At 39.3% G+C, this 18,277-nt stretch overlaps 1 protein-coding gene across 4 annotated transcripts in view; it reads right to left on the minus strand.

The window, feature by feature from the left end:
- DIP2B (disco interacting protein 2 homolog B) overlaps positions 1–18,277 on the minus strand; it is a 219,474-nt gene that overhangs the window by 35,730 nt on the left and 165,467 nt on the right. For all 4 annotated transcript variants that reach the window (XM_045829328.1, XM_045829326.1, XM_045829325.1 and 1 more), the window contains 9 exons: positions 17,569–17,633; positions 14,871–14,964; positions 14,268–14,387; positions 12,413–12,527; positions 11,692–11,831; positions 10,916–11,052; positions 6,748–6,828; positions 4,772–4,899; positions 2,963–3,077 (listed from right to left, as the gene is read on the minus strand). In XM_045829328.1, coding sequence (XP_045685284.1) covers positions 2,963–3,077; positions 4,772–4,899; positions 6,748–6,828; positions 10,916–11,052; positions 11,692–11,831; positions 12,413–12,527; positions 14,268–14,387; positions 14,871–14,964; positions 17,569–17,633 — 995 coding nt within the window. The remainder of the gene's footprint in view (positions 1–2,962; positions 3,078–4,771; positions 4,900–6,747; positions 6,829–10,915; positions 11,053–11,691; positions 11,832–12,412; positions 12,528–14,267; positions 14,388–14,870; positions 14,965–17,568; positions 17,634–18,277) is intronic.

The raw sequence follows: 18,277 nt of genomic DNA on the forward strand, positions 1-18,277 counted from the left end.
AATCCTTTCAGTGATGGTAGAGGTCCACAGAAGGGGTAAGATGCAAACGAAGTGGGCAGAGGTGAACACTGACTTGCAAGCCTCAATATGGTCCCTCTTGAGTGATACTGTAAGAAATTTCTTCTGGTTCTCTTAATATTTTAGCTGCCCAATATGGGTCACTTAAACTGAGTTAAAAGTATTTTTATTATGAACAAAACAGAAGCTCTGTCCTTGGGCGCCTGCTTAAGTGGTTCACCAAGTGTGCAGGAATCCCCTCTGCAAAACATCTGGGCAAGGCCCACAGCATGCTGAGCACTGAAGGCCACCAGCCCGCTGAGCGCGCCTCTGCTCCCGGCCACACACCTGTGTGCCTGCTGAGCGTCAGCCGAGCTTGCTTCTACACCTTTTATGCCAGTTGTTCTTGTTATTGTTCACATAATTTAATTAACCATTAAATCAACTGATAAAATATGAGTGCAAAACAACAGAAGAGAGTCATGCTTTGGAAAGATTCATTAAAGATGAGCTCCTAAAAAACTACTATTGATAAGTATGGGCAAGTCAATCCTAAAAGGTAAAGGATTGTATGTTCTAGTCCCTTTTCAAATACTTACATTTTTAATTATTTTTAAAAGAGAATTTTTGTAAGTTTAACCATGCCAAACTGACAACATATACTTGGAGCAAGATCTCAAAAGCTCCACAGAGTAGCAGTTCTGCAGTTTCTTTTATGCATTTGAAATTAAGGAGAAGACATAGGAAGATTACATGAAGGCTGTTTCAACCAACCTTTAAAACTAACTGACCAATCAAATGTACCAGTTGAGAGGGTTCTATTGCATTACTCACAGGTCTTACTGAAAAGGAGATACAGCCTTAGAAGGAGAATGCACCAACAATCATGACAGACCAACAAGGTCTTCCATTGACTCAACTTGAAAGGGCAAAAGAATAAAGCTGAAAATCAATACTCCTCATGCTATCCTACTAATCGACTGAGACAACTGGAAATGGCAAGTCCAGCAGAGTTCCTAAGTCTCTGGTATCTCAAGAGTATTCAGAAAGTTGGCAAATGACATGTAGCCTGGATTCCCTACTGAGTACAGCATCTGGTTAAGTTGTCTACTGACCACTTTCCTTATAATGTGCTGAGTTAGGTATTTAGTTTTTTATACACAGACCTGGAATGAAACAACCTCTGAGCTCTACCTACCAGAACACACGGTATCCTTACTGTTCTACTATGAATCCAAGGGCTCCAAGCTGAGAAGCTACAGAGACTGAGAAAATAATGCCCTCTTATTTCATGTCCAAGTCAGACCTCAAATGACTTTTACAAGAATTCAGACTAGTAAATTAACACAGTGTTTAATTCCTATACATTGTTTTCCAGGGAAGAGTAACATACACCTTAAGGAACTTCATTTTCTAGTGATGGCAAAAACCATAAATTACTATAAGACTCAACCATTATGCCCCAGAGTTCATTCTGAATGACATAGCAGTTTGTTTGTTTGTTTGAAAATATGAACAGTATAAAAAGTATTCTCTTTGCAGGCCTGAGTCTTAGCCACCTTTCAGAGATCAACTCAGTCTCACCTTCTTCACTGTCTTTTCTGTCTAGTGTACCTTCAGCAGATTCTCTTTCTTTGCACTGACTACCCACTAGAAATAGCCTATCTTATAGCAGCTGATAATGCAGAAACACAGACCTTGAGGACAGGAAGAAAGCTAAAAATCATCTAGTCCTATCTCTCGTCTCATGCTTGCACTGTTTCTGCAACATTACCACTGGCTGGTAGTTAATAAACCCAAACACCCCAGGCAGACAAGCTATAGATGTTGGCAACACTTCTGATGACATGTCAGTTGCTATGGCGAGGACAGTCCATGTTTTCTGTAGACCCTCCATCTACCAACACACACCTTCTGAGCCTACTATGAAGATGTGCTGGCAGAGCTAACAGGCTCTGGGGGCTGAGTGGGGAACAAAAGAGATAAAGTATTGGCCTTCATGGGGCTTATAATATAGTAGATATAGAAAACAATAAATATAAACATACTCAGATGGTGATAAATTCTAAGTAGAAAAATAAAGAAGAGCAAGGGGACAAAGAGTAAAAGGAAATGTTATTTAATATAGAGTGGGCCTCTCTAGACTCCTTATTGGTAATTATGGTTATGATTATTTTTGCTATTAATATATAATAATCACTATCATCATTTACTGAATACAGGCACTAAAATATTTCAATTAATTATCTAATTACTATCATTTAATCCTCCTAATAGCTCTATAATGTAAATAATTTTATGCCCACTGTGCAGATTAGGAAACAAGCTCACTGAGGTGATGTAACGTGCCTAAAGGCACGCATGTGGTGGGGAGTGGAGCTGGGACTCAAAGTGTGATTCTACATGAAGACCAGGTAAGCGCCTTTCATCACTCAGGCCTGGCCCCTCTAGAAACATGTCCCTCATACTGAACCCCTATCTTTCTCTTCCCCTAGTGGTTTCTGTCGCCGGGGTCTCCAACTCCACGGTAAAACCCCTGCAGAGTAGAAACACTGCCCTCTGTTTTCTGGGACCCCTTGCGCTCTAGGCGCCACTTGTAACGTGTAGTCAGACTGTGGCTGTTGACAAGCAGGCTAGTGCTGTCAAAGACGTGTTCCACATATGGACAGTTAATGCCTTCATAAGTTGTAATCACTCAGGGACAAAAAAGTGGAAGAATTAGCTGAGGCAAGGTAATACAATTATTTTTGGCAACATGAGCAGAAAAATACTACATGGTCCACAAGGAGAAATGGTATCAATTATCTAATTTTGCTAATAGTACCCAGAATATTTAAGTAGTGATTGGCAAGAGAAAAAAAATAAGGTGGCATAACTAGTCCATCAAGAGAATACTAAGCAGTGGTATTCCGCCATCTCTGACAACAAAGCCACCGGCCCTGGCAAAGACGCAAGGTGTGCTCACCTGCAGCACACGGCTCATCCACTGGAAACTGTCCTCTTCAGTAGCATCGGGTCTTTGTTCCGCAACCACCACAATGCGCTCGTCATAAAATACAGACACAGAAAACACAGCAATTCTAAGAGAGACAGATCAAACACATCAGGACTCCCTTCACAACCGGTCCTATGTGCTTTGCTCAGTCGGAATACAGAGAAGAGACAACCCCACCACACTAGCCAAGAATGATTATAGAAAAGAAAATGTACAATTATTACTATCAAAACAAGGACTCGAACCACATGTATTAAGCACCACTGTTGTGAATGTTGGGACTCAGTGATAAAAAAGACAAAGGCCCTATCTTTGTGGGGTTTGCATGTTAAGAGACAGGACAAACAAATAAATATAAAATAATGTCACGTAATGTACACTGGGAGAAAACTACGGGAGGGCGAGGGGGTGGAGCGGTGTGTACTATGAAGGCAGGTGGCTGGGGAAGCACCGCCCTGACGAGTGGACACTGGAGCAGAGACCTGAATGAAGTGAGGACGTGAGCCACGCGAAGATCTGGAGGAAGAGGTTTCCGGGCAGAAGGAACAGAAAGCGAAAAGGTTCTGAGGTAGGAACGAGCTTGGCAGGTTTGAGGAACAGCAAGAAGGCCAGTGTGCCTGGAGCAGAGTGGTGAAGCAGAGAGTGGTGGGGAAAGGTCAGAGCCAGGCCAGGGCAGTCACAGAGGACCTGGTAGGCCAAGGGGCACGGGATGTTTTGAGTGAGGTCTCCGCTCAAATGTCCCCTTACTAGCAATGCGTTTCTAGACTGGGAAGCACACTCCCTCCCCTCTGTGTTTTTTTCCGCATAGCATTTGTCATTCTATCATATGTTATCTATTTCCCTCTGTGGTTACTGTCTGTTTCCCCTAATGGGAATGTGAGCTTCACAAGGTTTGTTTTGTTCAATACCACATCCTGAGCAGCTACAATAGTGGCATGCGGTTGGCACCCAATAAATATGTGTTGAATGAATACACAAAAAAATTCATTGCAGAGCTGAATATACCTGCATGCATGACCATGCCTCTTCCTTCCTTTCACCCACACATATTTATTGAACACCTACTGTGTGCCACGTGCTGTGCTGAGTGCTGGGGATACAGCTGGGGCCAAAGACAGAAAAGTCCAGTGCCCGTCGAGTTTACAGCTCATGGGAGGCTATACCATGGCAAAAAACTACACATTTCAGGGACTGGTTCTCTATTGATTTATTTTTCTTCTTCAAAAGCTAAAGGGAAACCAAGATTGCTTTAAAAACATATATCCATGATTATAAACTACCAAATAGAACATCAATTACTCAAGTATGAACCAAATATCTTTTCTTGAATTAAGAGAAGAAAAAAGGATATCTAATTAACTTCATCCATGGAATTTCAAATTAGCACTTATGTACTAAGTGCCTGTGCTAAAATGATATAATAATTTAGTTAGAGATGAATAAGAGATGGATGTAATACTCCTACAGAGTAACATCTACCTAATTAGACTGCATGGGACTACTGTACTGAATGAATGTAGCAAGTTCAACACCTTAGGATTCTCCTCAGGACTCAACAAATAGTATAATAATTAAAAGGTGAAATAAAGGATATCATTGTCTTATGTCTCTCAATTATAGCCTAAGAATCAGATATTTAAAGACAAATATTCAAAGCCTGGTTTCTGCTATGCTTTACCAAAACTAACCTAATCACTTGAAAGAGAATCTACAGAATACAACTCAAATCACCCAGTAGATTCTACTTATATATTAATATTCGAACTGTGAACTACTCACCTTCCTCTGTAAACAGTCTTTATTGACTCGACAGCCAATCCAGTAGCAACAATGTCATCAGCATTATGTCTCCGACCACTAACCATCAGTAGCCCATCCATTTTTCCAACCACAAACACCAAGCTGCCCTAAAAAATAACAGGGATTTACCTTGATTTTCATAATTTAAATAGCAAAACAGACATTTTACTTCCTGTCTTGAAATAAATCTCAGGAAAAATTTAAGAAAACAATACCATACTTTATGGGTCCTAAGAAAGTGTTTCACATCTCAGCATCTTGGAAATCAGTGGGAAAAAAATCAGTGGCCTGTTCTAATTAATGGGATCTTACAGTGTATAAGAAGGGAATCTGTTCATATTTTTTTTAAAGGTTTTGTTTATTTTTAGAAGGAGGGGAAGGGAGGGAGTAAGAGTGGGAGAGAAACATCAAGGTGTGTTTGCCTTCAGTACATCCCCTACTGAGGACCTGGCCTGCAACCCAGACATGTGCCCTGACTGGGAATTGAGCTGGTGACCCTTTGGTTTGCAGGCAGGACCTCAAGCCACTGAGCCATATCAGCCATGGCTATTCTTTTTTTAAAAAATATTTTATTTATTTATTTTTGAGAAAGGGGAAGGGAGGAAGAAAGAGAGGGAGAGAAACATCAATGTGAGAGAGAAACACTGATTGGTTGCCTCCCGTATGCACCCCGACCAAGGACTAAACCTGCAATCTAGGCATGTGCCTTACCAAGAATTGAACCGGTGACCCTCTGCTTTGTGAGACAATGCCCGACCAGTCAGGGCTGCGCAACAACGGTCAGGGCCCATTCATATTTATTCTTAGGGAGAAATTTTAAAAACAAGCAACTAGGCTGGTATGCAAGCAGTTTATTTCTGCAGCAATGATTATGTATCAGTTCATCTTCTGTACTTATTCATGGGATGGAGGCAGAGGAGAAAAATGTTAAGTCAATTAATAATGCAATTAGGAAGAGATAAAACAGTTTTAATGTGGGAACGACTGTTTCAGGTTTAGAAGGGTAATGCTGTTTCCATTTGTCAAGATCACAAGCAGGCTACCAGAGAAAAGGTCAAAGGAAGAGTGTGGGAGCCTCTCCTTTCCAGTAAGGTAACAGCTGCAGAAAGGTATGCTGTTAGTGCCCTGAAAGCATCACCGCATAAATAATTTTATTTATTATTTAGTTATTGTCAATAATTCTCCCAGACCCACTTGCAGTAAATTAACTTTTTTCCATTCATTACAAAAGTCCTGAATTTCTTGTACCATGTATCTAGCTACCTCCATGTGAAGGTCACCATGTGATTTACTGAGCACAGTGCAGTGCCATACACTCACTGGGCTATGTAACACATAACCTCTAGTCTCAAGAAGCCACTGGTCCATCCCAAGGGACAGAAGAGAACAAGTCCTTTCCAAGAAGGAAAGTGTGTGAAAAATATTACAGTGGAAATAGATAAAGAGAATGAGACAGTCACTGCTAGTCTCTCATTCATTTCTTCATTTCTTTCACAGTAACAGAATGACTGTAAAAACCGTTTGACTGTAAAGACAATTTGCAGAAAAACATACTGCTTTTATCAAAGAACTTACCATCATGCAAATTGTGTTGCTGATAATTTGTATAAAAATGCTTGTACCTATTTAATATGGTTTCCTTTTGGTATTAAAGAAGCTTTTTTCAGCACACTTCTAACTTATTGAAACATATTAATCAAATCAAAGGAAGGTAGCAAGAATAACTGAAAAGAGTTTTGAAAATAAAAGATGTCTCAATTTGGAGGAGTCAAATGAACTTGGGTAATGGAAGCAATAAATTTTAACTCATTTGTGACCTTCTTATAGGAACTGCTCTAAATGTAAGTTAAGCAGCCCTGTAGTACTCAGACTAATCAGAATTTGCTCTGTTCTGTGAACTCAGGTCCACATATTTGAATAAGGTACACCAAAACAAACACGAAAGCATCACTTACTGGCCCTACAAACCCCAGCAATCCTGACCGGATGAATGGCACGTCCCCAACAGGAGAGCCTGCAGAATTCACTGGAATCACCTAAAAGACAGAAAAAAGAAAGTAACAATCAGATTTTGTTCTTATTTGAGAACCTCTCATGCATGTGAGATCTCTTGGCTCACATATACAGGGTTCCCATACATAAGAGCATGTATTAAATTTGCTACCTTCTCTTGCAAAAAAAAAAAAGTATTTGATTTTTTTTAAGTCTTTAAGTCTTAAACAAATTATATGCCACAAGAAATACACATTAAAATTATATAGATAGTGAATACAGAAATCGTACCCCCAACTTAAGAGATAACAATCATTTACAATTTGTTTATCTCTCTGGACTTTTTTTACACACATATATTAGCATATCAAGAATTTTCCTTTTTTGATTTGAGAGAGACAGACAGACAGACACTGATTTGTTGTTGCACTTATTTTTGCATACAGTGGTTGATTCTTGTATTATGTCTTAACCAGGGAATGAACCTGCAACTTTGGTGTACTGGGACAACACTCCAATCAACTGAGCTATGCAGGCAGGGCTAAGACTTTTTTTTTAAAGGAATCATATTATATCTACTGCTTTGCAACTTGCTTTTCACATAATATGTCTTAGACACCTTTACAAGTTGATAACAGTCTACCTAGCTCATTTTGTACAATAGTTCTTTAACATGCCATTGTGTGGAGGTCAGTATAGCATGGCCCTTGGAGTCAAGTGTAAGTTCAATTTCTGGCTCTGCCACTAACTAGTAAAGTGAACCTTGGGCAAGTTCCTGGACTTCTTGAAAGCTGTGTTTCTTTTGCCAGAAAATGAAACTCCCAATACCTCTAACACATAGGCTTAGAGTAAAGAGTAAGAGAACGTAAACAGATTTGCAGACATAGGCAGTGGCTGGCCCAGAGTCAGTTCAGGAAACTATTAGAATTAGTAGGTATTATAAAGTAGAAGTCTTTATTGCTGTGTGGGTCATTTCAATTTTTCACTACTACAAACAGAGCTTTACTGAATATTCCTATACATATTTAGTGCATTTGTATAAAAAGCATGAATTTTCTGAATTTTAACAGGCAGCCCTACAAAACTGTTATATAAGCCCTAGCCAGTGTAGCTCAGTTGGTTGGAGTGTCATCCACAGACCAAAGGGCTGAGGATTCAATCCCCAGTCAGGGCACATGCCTCAGTTGTGGATTCAGGGCATGTATGGAAGGCAACCGATCAATGTTTCTCTCCCATATCAATGTTTCTCTCCCTCTCTCTTCCTCCTTTTCCCTCTCTCTAAAATCAATGAGCATGTCCTTGGGTGAGAATTAAAAAAATAAAAAAAAAACAACCCGTTATATCAGTTACACTCATTCAACAACATAGCAGATTGTCTGTTTTTTCTATACTCTAACGCATACTATACGTTACCAGTTTTTCCAAACTTTGCAAATCTGATAGGGAAAAAAAAACAAGAAAAGAAAAGATAGCTCATTGTTAATTTAACATTTCTTTATTAGGACTATGGATGAATTTTTCTTTCCTTTGTTTACTGGCCATTTGTGTTTCTTTTTAAAATAGTCTATTCCTATCTTTGTGTTTCTTTTTTAAATAGTCTATTCCTATCTCCTGTTTCCTTGCTGTATTTGATTAGTGTTCTTTTCCTATAAAGATTTCTTTTTTTTCCATATAGGGAGCAATTATAACAAGAGCTAACATTTATTAAATGCTTATTTTGTGCCAACCACACGACCATTTGTTTTACAGTTAATCTTCAAGACAACCCTATGAAACAGGATTTATAATTTCCATTTTACAAATGAGAAAGTGAGACACAGAAAGTTTCATTTGCCTCAAATCAAATAGCTAATAATGGGGGTCAATGGAAAATTAGCTCTTTGCTATCATATGTATTAAAAAGTTTTTCTCACTGGTAGCTTATGTTTGAAATACACTTTTATTTTCTGGCCAGTCATTATTACTAGGACTTCTGTCTTAGTGAAATGTTAACCATGTTGGAAAACTCTTCAGGGTTTATATGTAAGAATCCATCAAGAAAAATATTAGACACTTTAATTTGCAAAATCAAGGCAATAGTTTTCTCCTTTTTTTTTAAAGGATTTTTTAAAAAGATTTTATTTATTTATTTTTAGAGAGAGAAGGGAGGGAGAAAGAGAGAGAGAGAGAGAGAGAGAGAGAAACATCAATGGGCAGTTGCTGGGGGTCATGGCCTGCAACCCAGGCATGTACCCCGACTGGGAATCGAACCTGCGACACTTTGGTTCGCAGCCCGCGCTCAATCCACTGAGCTACACCAGCCAGGGCTCGGATTTTTATTCTACTTTAACTATCATTAAATTTATACTGCAGATTTCAAAGTTCCTTCATTACTATGGACCTAGCCATTTAGTATTAAATCTGAGAATTCTGATTAGTCAGGTGTCCTTGCAGGAAAGGCAATATAACAAAATATTATCAGTATCTTCAAAGACTGCTTGAGGATCTTGTTTATAGTAAGTAACATGCAATGAAAAATTCAGGTGTTAGAAATACATGTAGTCCAAGCATTTTTTCCCCCAAGCACTTTTAAAATAAAAGAAATAGGGTAAGATGTAAATTAGTAAAATGTATATACACTAGAATTAGTCACCTGAAAGTAAACCTGGCAGTATATGCTCGAAGAGTTTATGAACATCTACTCCTATTAAGGTGACTTGGTCTTAACACCTGGCGGTAGGGCAAGATGGTAGCAATTAACAGTGACGATGATAGTAATAACAGACAGATATTTAGTAATTTATATTATACCGTTTCGGGCTGTGTAAATACAAATGATGGTCAGCTCAGGAATTCTAAACATTTTTTCAGATACCACATCATTTATAAATACAACATTCTCCCACCAGCCACAACTATCACTACATAATTATATGCCCTGATTTTTTTAAAACAATATATATTTATTTTTATTTTAGAGAGGGGAAGGGAGGAAGAAAGAGAGAGAAACATCAATGTGTGGTTGCCTCTCATGTGGCCCCCATCAGGGACCTGGCCCACAACCCAGGCATGTGCCCTGACTGGGAATCGAACCTGCGATTCTTTGGTTTGCAGCCCGTGCTCAATCCACTGAGCTATGCCAGCCAGGGCCCGATTTTCAAATGGGCTGGTAGATAGATATGCCCTTCCATATTGAGAACCACTGGTTTAAACTGTAGAAAAAGGAAGCTTGAAGAACTAAAAATTGGCTATGGTCCTATAAGCCCTATCTAGTAAAAAGGGATGTGGCCCATAAATTGGAGTTCTCTGTTTCCTAAGAGGTACCTGAGGCAGGTTAATCCCAAGTATAAAATATAGACAATTAATTATGCCTGTTCTGATTTCCAGGCTCACCAGGAAAACTTTCATTACAATGTGGCTTCACATGCAGAGCTGCCTGCAGGAAAGCAATGTGCTAGTTACAGTAGAATATGAGCAATACATATCAGGAGCTCTGTTTATCCTCTGGATACACCCAAAACACCTAGAATGGTGCTGGACACAAAGAAGGTTCTCAATAAATGCTTGTCTCACTGAAAGTTTGAATGACAGGAGTAATCTGCCCCTGTGACAGAACGGTTCTCCGTATTTTATTAGTAACCTCGCATTCTGGTTTATACCAGTCTTTATGAGCTCAGTTAACTTGAGTCTGTACTTGTGAGATAGATCTATTGTCACTATGCTCTCTCAAAATAAAGTTTTTGGGCTTGTCAAAGCTCAAACTATGGAATATTCACCAGGGGAACTTTTGTGAGGCCTCTTATTTATCTATTTATCTATCTATTTATCAGATAAACAGTTCTACTTCCTGTGTGCCAGGTACTTATTTTAAGTATTTTATAAACATTAACTCACTTAGTTCTCACAACCATCCTATGAGTTAGATACTATAATTACTCTTTTTTAAAATATAAAGAAATTGGGGCACAAAGAGGTTAAGCAATTCACCCAAGGTGCTAGTGAGTGGCAGAGCTGGGATTTGAACTAGGGCAGTCTACCTCGAGAGTATATGCTTTCAACCCACTATATTATGCCATTTCCCAACCAGCCAGCTCATCTTGCCCTAGTGACACCCTCATCAAGTTTTCCTTGCAACACTTTAATATCACGTACCTCAAATGTATTTTTGGTCACACCAGCGAGCCCAAAGTACATCATGCCTCTTGTTCTGGAGCTGACACAGATTTCTCCAATCTCATCTGTTTTGCAGAGCTGGGGAGGTCCTTCAGGTCTCACAATGCACATCATCCCTGATGAACAAAAAAGTTCAGGTAAGACATAGAGATCCTGGAAAACCTTTGCTTCATCCTTGCAAACCCAGGGAAGTTTGGTATTTACCAAGTGGCATCAAATAAGGATACCAAAAAAGAATGTTAAAAACAGACCTGAAACTACATAGGTATATCTAAAATTTCCATCTTTTAAACCTGATGATAGATAATTTTTTAAATCTAGCACAAAAAAATCCATACAACAGATGCAGACCGAAGCTTTTAAAGACACTGATATTAAAAATGACTGCAAAGTCCAAAGAAACAGGTTAAGTTAATTGACCCCTGGGCAGATCCAGCTTCTCCTGCATGGAAGCAGGGTGCTCTCTCTGCTGGCCCCATGGCTGGCAGCTGCGGCAAGGGCCAGACGACTTTACCGTCCCTCAGTGCCTCACTTTCCATGTGAACAGCTGTAATTGGCATTCACAACCGAATCATACAATACTGCTGGAAGTAAGTGTGATTAGAATTACTCATCTGTTAAGAGGCTTTGAGAAACTAAGTGACTAAGTACTAAATTTTAGATTCCTGATTTTAGATCTCGTATTTTTATCAGTCTCCACTATTGCTAATGACAAAGCTTTTTGGAAAAAATAAATAGTGCTCCTGAGAACTCACCACCAGGCATTACATGTCCTACATCCTGGACTGTTAGTGCTGAATTTTTATCTTCAGTATTGACCCGTATTACCCCATAGCTCAATCCGTTCATTGAGAGAATGGCTCTTCCTGGCAAAGGGGCCCCTGGGACTCCAGGCCTGAAAACAAAATAAACTCATCAAATTTGGAAGATGAACTATCAAGAGAAAAATGAGTATGTAGGAAAGCAAATTTCCTCTTGCTTGCTCTCACATACACACACACACACACACACACACACACTCCTCATTTTCTCTACCCAAAACATACCAAATTAACCAAAGTCACATGTACAAAGCACGGTCAAGTTTCACTCCAGTGGAAAACGTACATTTTAATAAATTGTTAAGAATATATTGGTCTTGGGTATGCTATATATGTACTTTGCATACTTAAGATACAGTCAAGAATAGCTTATTTCTAGTCTAAGATACTGAGGAATCTGAAGACAAAACAACACAGAAAAAGAACTAATTCACAAAAATGAGATGAGAATAATCGTATTTTCAGTTTACCAGTTACTCTTAGTGCAAAAGAGGGAGAAATAAATAAGATGATGTGAAGTGCTTCACAAAGTCATTTCCACTTTTAGGCTTAAAAAGCAGAAAATTGGCTAACATCCCTGCCACTGATTGGAAAGCTGTGCACATTTGATCAAAGCTGTAACATGCGGCAAGAGCACCGATGTCCTGCACAATACCTGCGGATCGCCACAGTCATGGCTTCAGCAGAAGTGGCACAGGGACAGATGGCCTCAGGTTTCAGTCCATGGCTCTGGAACAGACTCAGGAAAGCATCACAGGATGACACAGACCCTAGGAGGAGTTGGAACAGATCAACTTGAAAACTGAAATTGTGCTTTTCTTTACTGTAGGAAACTGGTAAAGAGCAGAAAGCCAATACATTGTTTCTCATGAGAACTCTCATTGTATTGGGTTGGGCAAAAAGTTCTTTTGTTTTTTTCTGTATGATGGTTCTAGTAGCACTTAGCTGTCTTTATCGTCATTCAAAACAATTGTTAGAATGTACTGTGACAGCTGTCATAGCAGCATGCATTTTAAAACATCAAAATGGGTGAGTTTTTGTGTAGCCATTTTAATATTGAAGATGGAAGAAAATACACATTTTCAAATAAAAACATGTTTTATTATTTCAAGGTAAAAATGCAACTGAAACTAAAAAAAAAGATTTGTGCAGTATATGGAGAAGGTGCTATGACTGATCAAAGGTGTCAAAAGTGGTTTGTGAAGTTTCGTGCTAGAGATTTCTCACTGGATGATACTTCAAGGCCAGGTAGACCAGCTGAAATTGATAGCAATCAAATAGAGACATTAAATGAGAACAGTCAATGTTATACCACATGGGAGATAGCCAACATACTCAAAATATCCAAATCAATAAAGTTATCGGTAAAACTGAAAAATGTATCTTTTGTTTTACAGAAAAAACCATATGGACTTTCTGGCCAACCCAGTATATCACTAATCCCATCCAAATATTTTACTGTGCCTGTAAGATGGTTGATACATTTCCAGGACAAATGAATTCTCATCTACCCAGAAAAGATCATGGACACTGTTTAAAGCTAAAACTTGGAATAAAGCTGTTCCTACCAAACTTCCCAATCAACAGCGGAGATGCAGAGATGCACTGTGGCCAGTTTGGAACTGAGAGCGCAACTCTCCCTGAAGTAACTATTTTGGCCAGCGTAGTACTAACACTATGGTTAGTTCTGCCTTCTTTGTGACATTCTCTGATTTGTTTCTTATTAAGGTCAATGCAATGGCTGTGTTTTATTATCCTAGGATGATTAAGGTGACTACTAACAACAATCCATTATGACAAAGAATGCAGTACCTGACGTTTCACCTGATTCTGTTATGTGGAAGCTTAGGATGCCTGTGCTTGTGGGGGCAAGGAGGGGACATAATAGATCTCTAAAAGCTTTTGCAAATTTGATTTCCTGCTAGGGGCAATCTACATAAAGTCCAGATATTTGGTTATATCAAGTCACCTTCTTACTCCTTTTAGTTATAGAATAGAAAAATGATATACATGAGTGAGCAAGAAGGAGTGGTTCTAAAAGAGTATGGATCCAACAGATGATGAAGAGATAAAACGTGGTCCGTGTATAAAATGGAATATTACATGGCAATATAAAGGTATGGAGTGTGCACACATGCTACAACGTGGATGAACCTTGAAAACATTATGCTAAGTGAAAGGAGCCCATCACTAAAGACCTACATAGTATAGTTGCATTTACATAAAATGTCCAGAATAGGCAACTCTCTAAGACAAAAAGTAGAACAGCAGTTGCCTAGGAGTAGGGGCAGTGGGGGAGAAATGGGGAGTGACTACTAATGGGTACGGCGTTTCCTTCTGGGGTGATGACGTTCTAAACTGAGACTACAGTGATGGCTGCGTGGCTCTGTGAACACACTGAAACTGATAAACTGTACACTTTAAATGGGTGAGTTTCATGGCATGTGAACTACACCTCAGGACAAATGTTAAGAAGAGAAGTCCCAGACCCCCACCCTAAAAGTACTCACAAGGATTAGCTCCATCAGTCACAATCAACATCCGGAGAGAACTCAAGCTCACATCTCTCTGGTCCCGATGTGCCATCATAGCCCAATGCAAGTCTCGACATTTTACTAAAGCTACTTTGGCTACAATTTCAAAAGCAATAAAGTTAATATACACATACAGGCTAAGTTTGGTAGATATTTAATATACTATAATAAAAGCTTTTACTTATTTTAAGGATCATGATTTTCTCTTAGAGAAAATAAAAAAAGTTTCAAAGAAATTATGCCAGTTGCTTCGAGGCGGCAGCAACCACATGGACACACTCTGTTTTGCTCACTGCGACCTGTGGGCAGGCCGTACATCTTCAAAGCCAAGGAAGCTCTGAATCCGCAAGCACTCAATAAACCTGGCTCAGGGTTCAAATTCAGGCAAATCCATCTCAGCTCCTAAGAAGGGACATCACGTGAGATGGAACTGACAACACACCCAGCTCCAGCAACTGAGCTCTGGCATTTGTCAGGCCACTGAGGCACAGAGCCAGGTCTCCAGAAGAACATCTGAAAATCCCTGGAATCTTAGTCCAAACAGCCACGTATTAAAGCCTAGGTGCTGTGTGTAACTACCTTTGTGGGCATGTACTCTCTGGACCCAAGAGAGAGGGCAGGTCTTCATAACAGAGTAGGGCACGCTAATTGTATGCATCTTACTCATTATGTTCTGAAAAGCAAAGAAAGATAAAAACTAATCAATATTAAATACACACAGAGCATTTTAAAACTGATCTGATATCCCGTTAACATTTTCAATCATACATGTAATAAATATTCAAATACATGCTCTTTGAAGAAAATCTGAAATATTAACTATAGGGTTGAAGTCTCCTTTGCTGTCTACCCTTAAACCCAGTCCCTTCCTCTCCTCCTCAGAGATTATCATTATTATGAATCTGGCATGCAGCCTTCCTTTTTCTATGTATTTACATATATATTTGTCCCCATAGAAACAGAACATATTGTTAACATAAAAGGCATCATACTATACATATATCTGCAATGTACTTTTTTCATTTAAATTATCTGAGAGAAAAATCTAAGCACATCAGCATGAGCTCTACACAATTCTTTTTGAACTCCAGCATATATCCCACAGGATGACTACACCACAGTGTATTCAGGCATTTCCCTATTATTGACATTCTTTTGCTATTACAATGTTTCAAGGAGCATTTATACTTCCCCTGGTATGTGTACAAGTGTTTCTTGAGGGTAAAGACAGAAAAGTGGTACTACTGAGCCAAAGGGTATATGCTTTATAAATCTAACAGACACTGCCCCCAACCCCACTGAGTGTGTTCAGCACACCCGTGCTTCCCACACACCACAGAAGGTTAGGTGTTATGAAACAAGAAATCAAAGTCTCCTTGTCACCTATAGGAGGGTCTGCCCAGACCTGCTGGGTATTTGAGGAGATAAAGCTCAGTGAGCTGAGAGGGTCATGCAATTTGGGGTCTGCTGCCACCCAAATGAATGAATATGCCCACCACCTCCTGCCCCCCAAAAGACCCAGTCTGGCAGAATAATTAAGTCTTGATATTTAGGCTGGTCATTTTTCTCACCATTGAAATGGCCCAAAGAAACCAAGACACCATTGTTAATTTCTTTTTTCTCCTTCCCCCAAGTTTCTAGCTATAGTGACAAACTTTTGGATTTTAGGGAAAGAATGGTGTTTATAACTAATTCTTCACACTTGTCCCTCTAATACCTTGCAAGGCTTTTTTTTTAACCTCTGATAAAAAAACAAAATGGGGAAGACTTCAGAAAGGAGCTAGGATGTATGTACATTCAAGGAACAGGCTCTTTCCTAATCTGGGGGTTCCTGAGTGAGCAGGGATCCTCCTCCTCTTCCCCCATGTTTCATTTCATTCTACTCTTTCTCAGACTCCTGCAATGTGTGAGGAAATTCAACAAGATACTCCCAAGTCCTCTGCAATGCTAGGATCCTGTATTTCTTCTCTCTTCCTTCCTAATCACCAAGCTACATATGGTAGCTTTTCCTACTTGAAATGTCCTCTCTCTCTCTCTCTACCTCAAACACAAAAATATCTCTATATGGCTAAATCTTAGCCTTTTTTTTGAGAGAGAAACATCACTATGAAAAAGAAACATCAATTGGTTGCCTCCTGTGTGTGCCCCAAACAGGGATCAAACTCACAACCTAGGCATGTGCCCTGACTGAGAATTGAACCTGCAACCTTTTGGTACACAGGATGATTCTCTAAACAACTGAGCCACATGGCCAGGACATTACCCATTTTTCAAAATCCAACCCAACTGCCACCTCTTCCATAAATAGGGCCTTGATACTAGAGCTGGGAGGAACTCAACTTTCTCTAACCCTCATAGCAAGGTCCTGTTCCTTGACTGTGAAAAGCAGCCCGACCTACCCTACTACTCTCTTCTTTAACTGCAGCATGCAGTTGACTATCCAGCACATTTTGTCCAATGGAAAAGTTACATATTATTACCCATGGTTGTCAAGTTCTAAATATATTTCTGTAGTCCTTTCTTCAGAAAGGAGATGAGATTCATCTCAAACATATTTTTTAAAATCACAAATAAATACACAGCCATTTGTAGAATCTTTTAGGCTTTGAGCCATCACAGCAGATGCTTTAAAATTATAGATCCTTGGAAAGAAGGGTAACAGACTAGTTAAAGAACATATATGAAAGAGCATGGGCGGTGTGGGGAACTGCACTGTGGGAGTTGGGGGGTGCTGGGTGGAGAAGGGCAAAGGGGGAAAATTGGGACAGTTGTAATATAATAACAAAAAATTTTTTAAAATAAAAAATATATAGATCCTAGCCCTGGCTGGTGTAGCTCAGTGGATTGAGCGCGGGCTGCGAACCAAAGTGTCCCAGGTTCAATTCCCAGCCAGGGTACATGCCTGGGTTGCAGGCCATAACCCCCAGCAACCGCACATTGAAGTTTCTCTGTCTCTCTCTCTATCTCCCTCCCTTCCCCCTCTAAAAATAAATAAATAAAATCTTTAAAAAAATATATATATAAAGAGATCCTAAATTTTCCTATACACTATTATGTGAGGAGTATGCCCAACCACACAGTGAAGAAAAACAAAATTACATTCTCCTTTTAGAACAATTACCATTTTTATTATAAAATAAAATTCTTCTGGGAAATATTATTGATCTTTTGGGGGCTTAAATTTCAAACAAGCACAGAGCAATGATCTGGTTACACAGCAGCATAGTGACCTGAATCAAAAGATTTATACTCAAGGCCTTAATTCTGAATAGCTTACCGCAAACATGCCATGCCATAGCCCAGCATCCTTCTTAAAGTCTAAAACATTTACTACAGTTTCTCCTAAAAGAGAAAAAACAGGGAAAAATAAGGAAATCATCTTTAGTGTTAGGCAGCAAAATCATGTTACTTGCCTCTGTTAAAGAGCTGATTTGGTAGTTTTAAAGAGGTCACTAAAAGCTCTGGGTCTTCTGATTACTTGAGGGCCCCCTCACATGGGCTGGGGGACTGATCATAGAGTGACATGGCCACAGAAGAGACAATGAGTCCCAAACTCCTTATGACTTAGATACTATCTTCTGAGAGGTAATACTTTTTCCCTAATTATTTGGAAGCTCCACACTCATGTAAAAATTGCAATTCCTAGAGAAAAAAAATGTTGGTATGTATTATATCTACACACACACTTCTAAGCACCCTACAGAATACATTTTTGTGTTTAGATCTGTGCTTTTTGGAAGCTGAATTTCTTTGACTGTAACTCCAAAGGTGCAGCTGGTGGCAGCTTTGCACACACGGGAAGACAGAGCTACCGGACAGTCTGCAGCTAATAATAAACACATGGTTTTAATTAGTTCTGTTTCCGCACTCTAGAAATCATACTTCACATACTTGGTTTGCCTAGTATTTTAGTTCTTTTAAATTGCAGCATATTTGTGAAGAAGAAGAAAGCAAAAGCAAGCCAAGAATGTGTCTTAAAATATTTC

The sequence above is a fragment of the Phyllostomus hastatus genome, unplaced genomic scaffold, assembly GCF_019186645.2.
Source record: "Phyllostomus hastatus isolate PE091 unplaced genomic scaffold, TTU_PhHast_1.1 phas_scaffold_93, whole genome shotgun sequence".
NCBI classification, from domain to species: domain Eukaryota; kingdom Metazoa; phylum Chordata; class Mammalia; order Chiroptera; family Phyllostomidae; genus Phyllostomus; species Phyllostomus hastatus.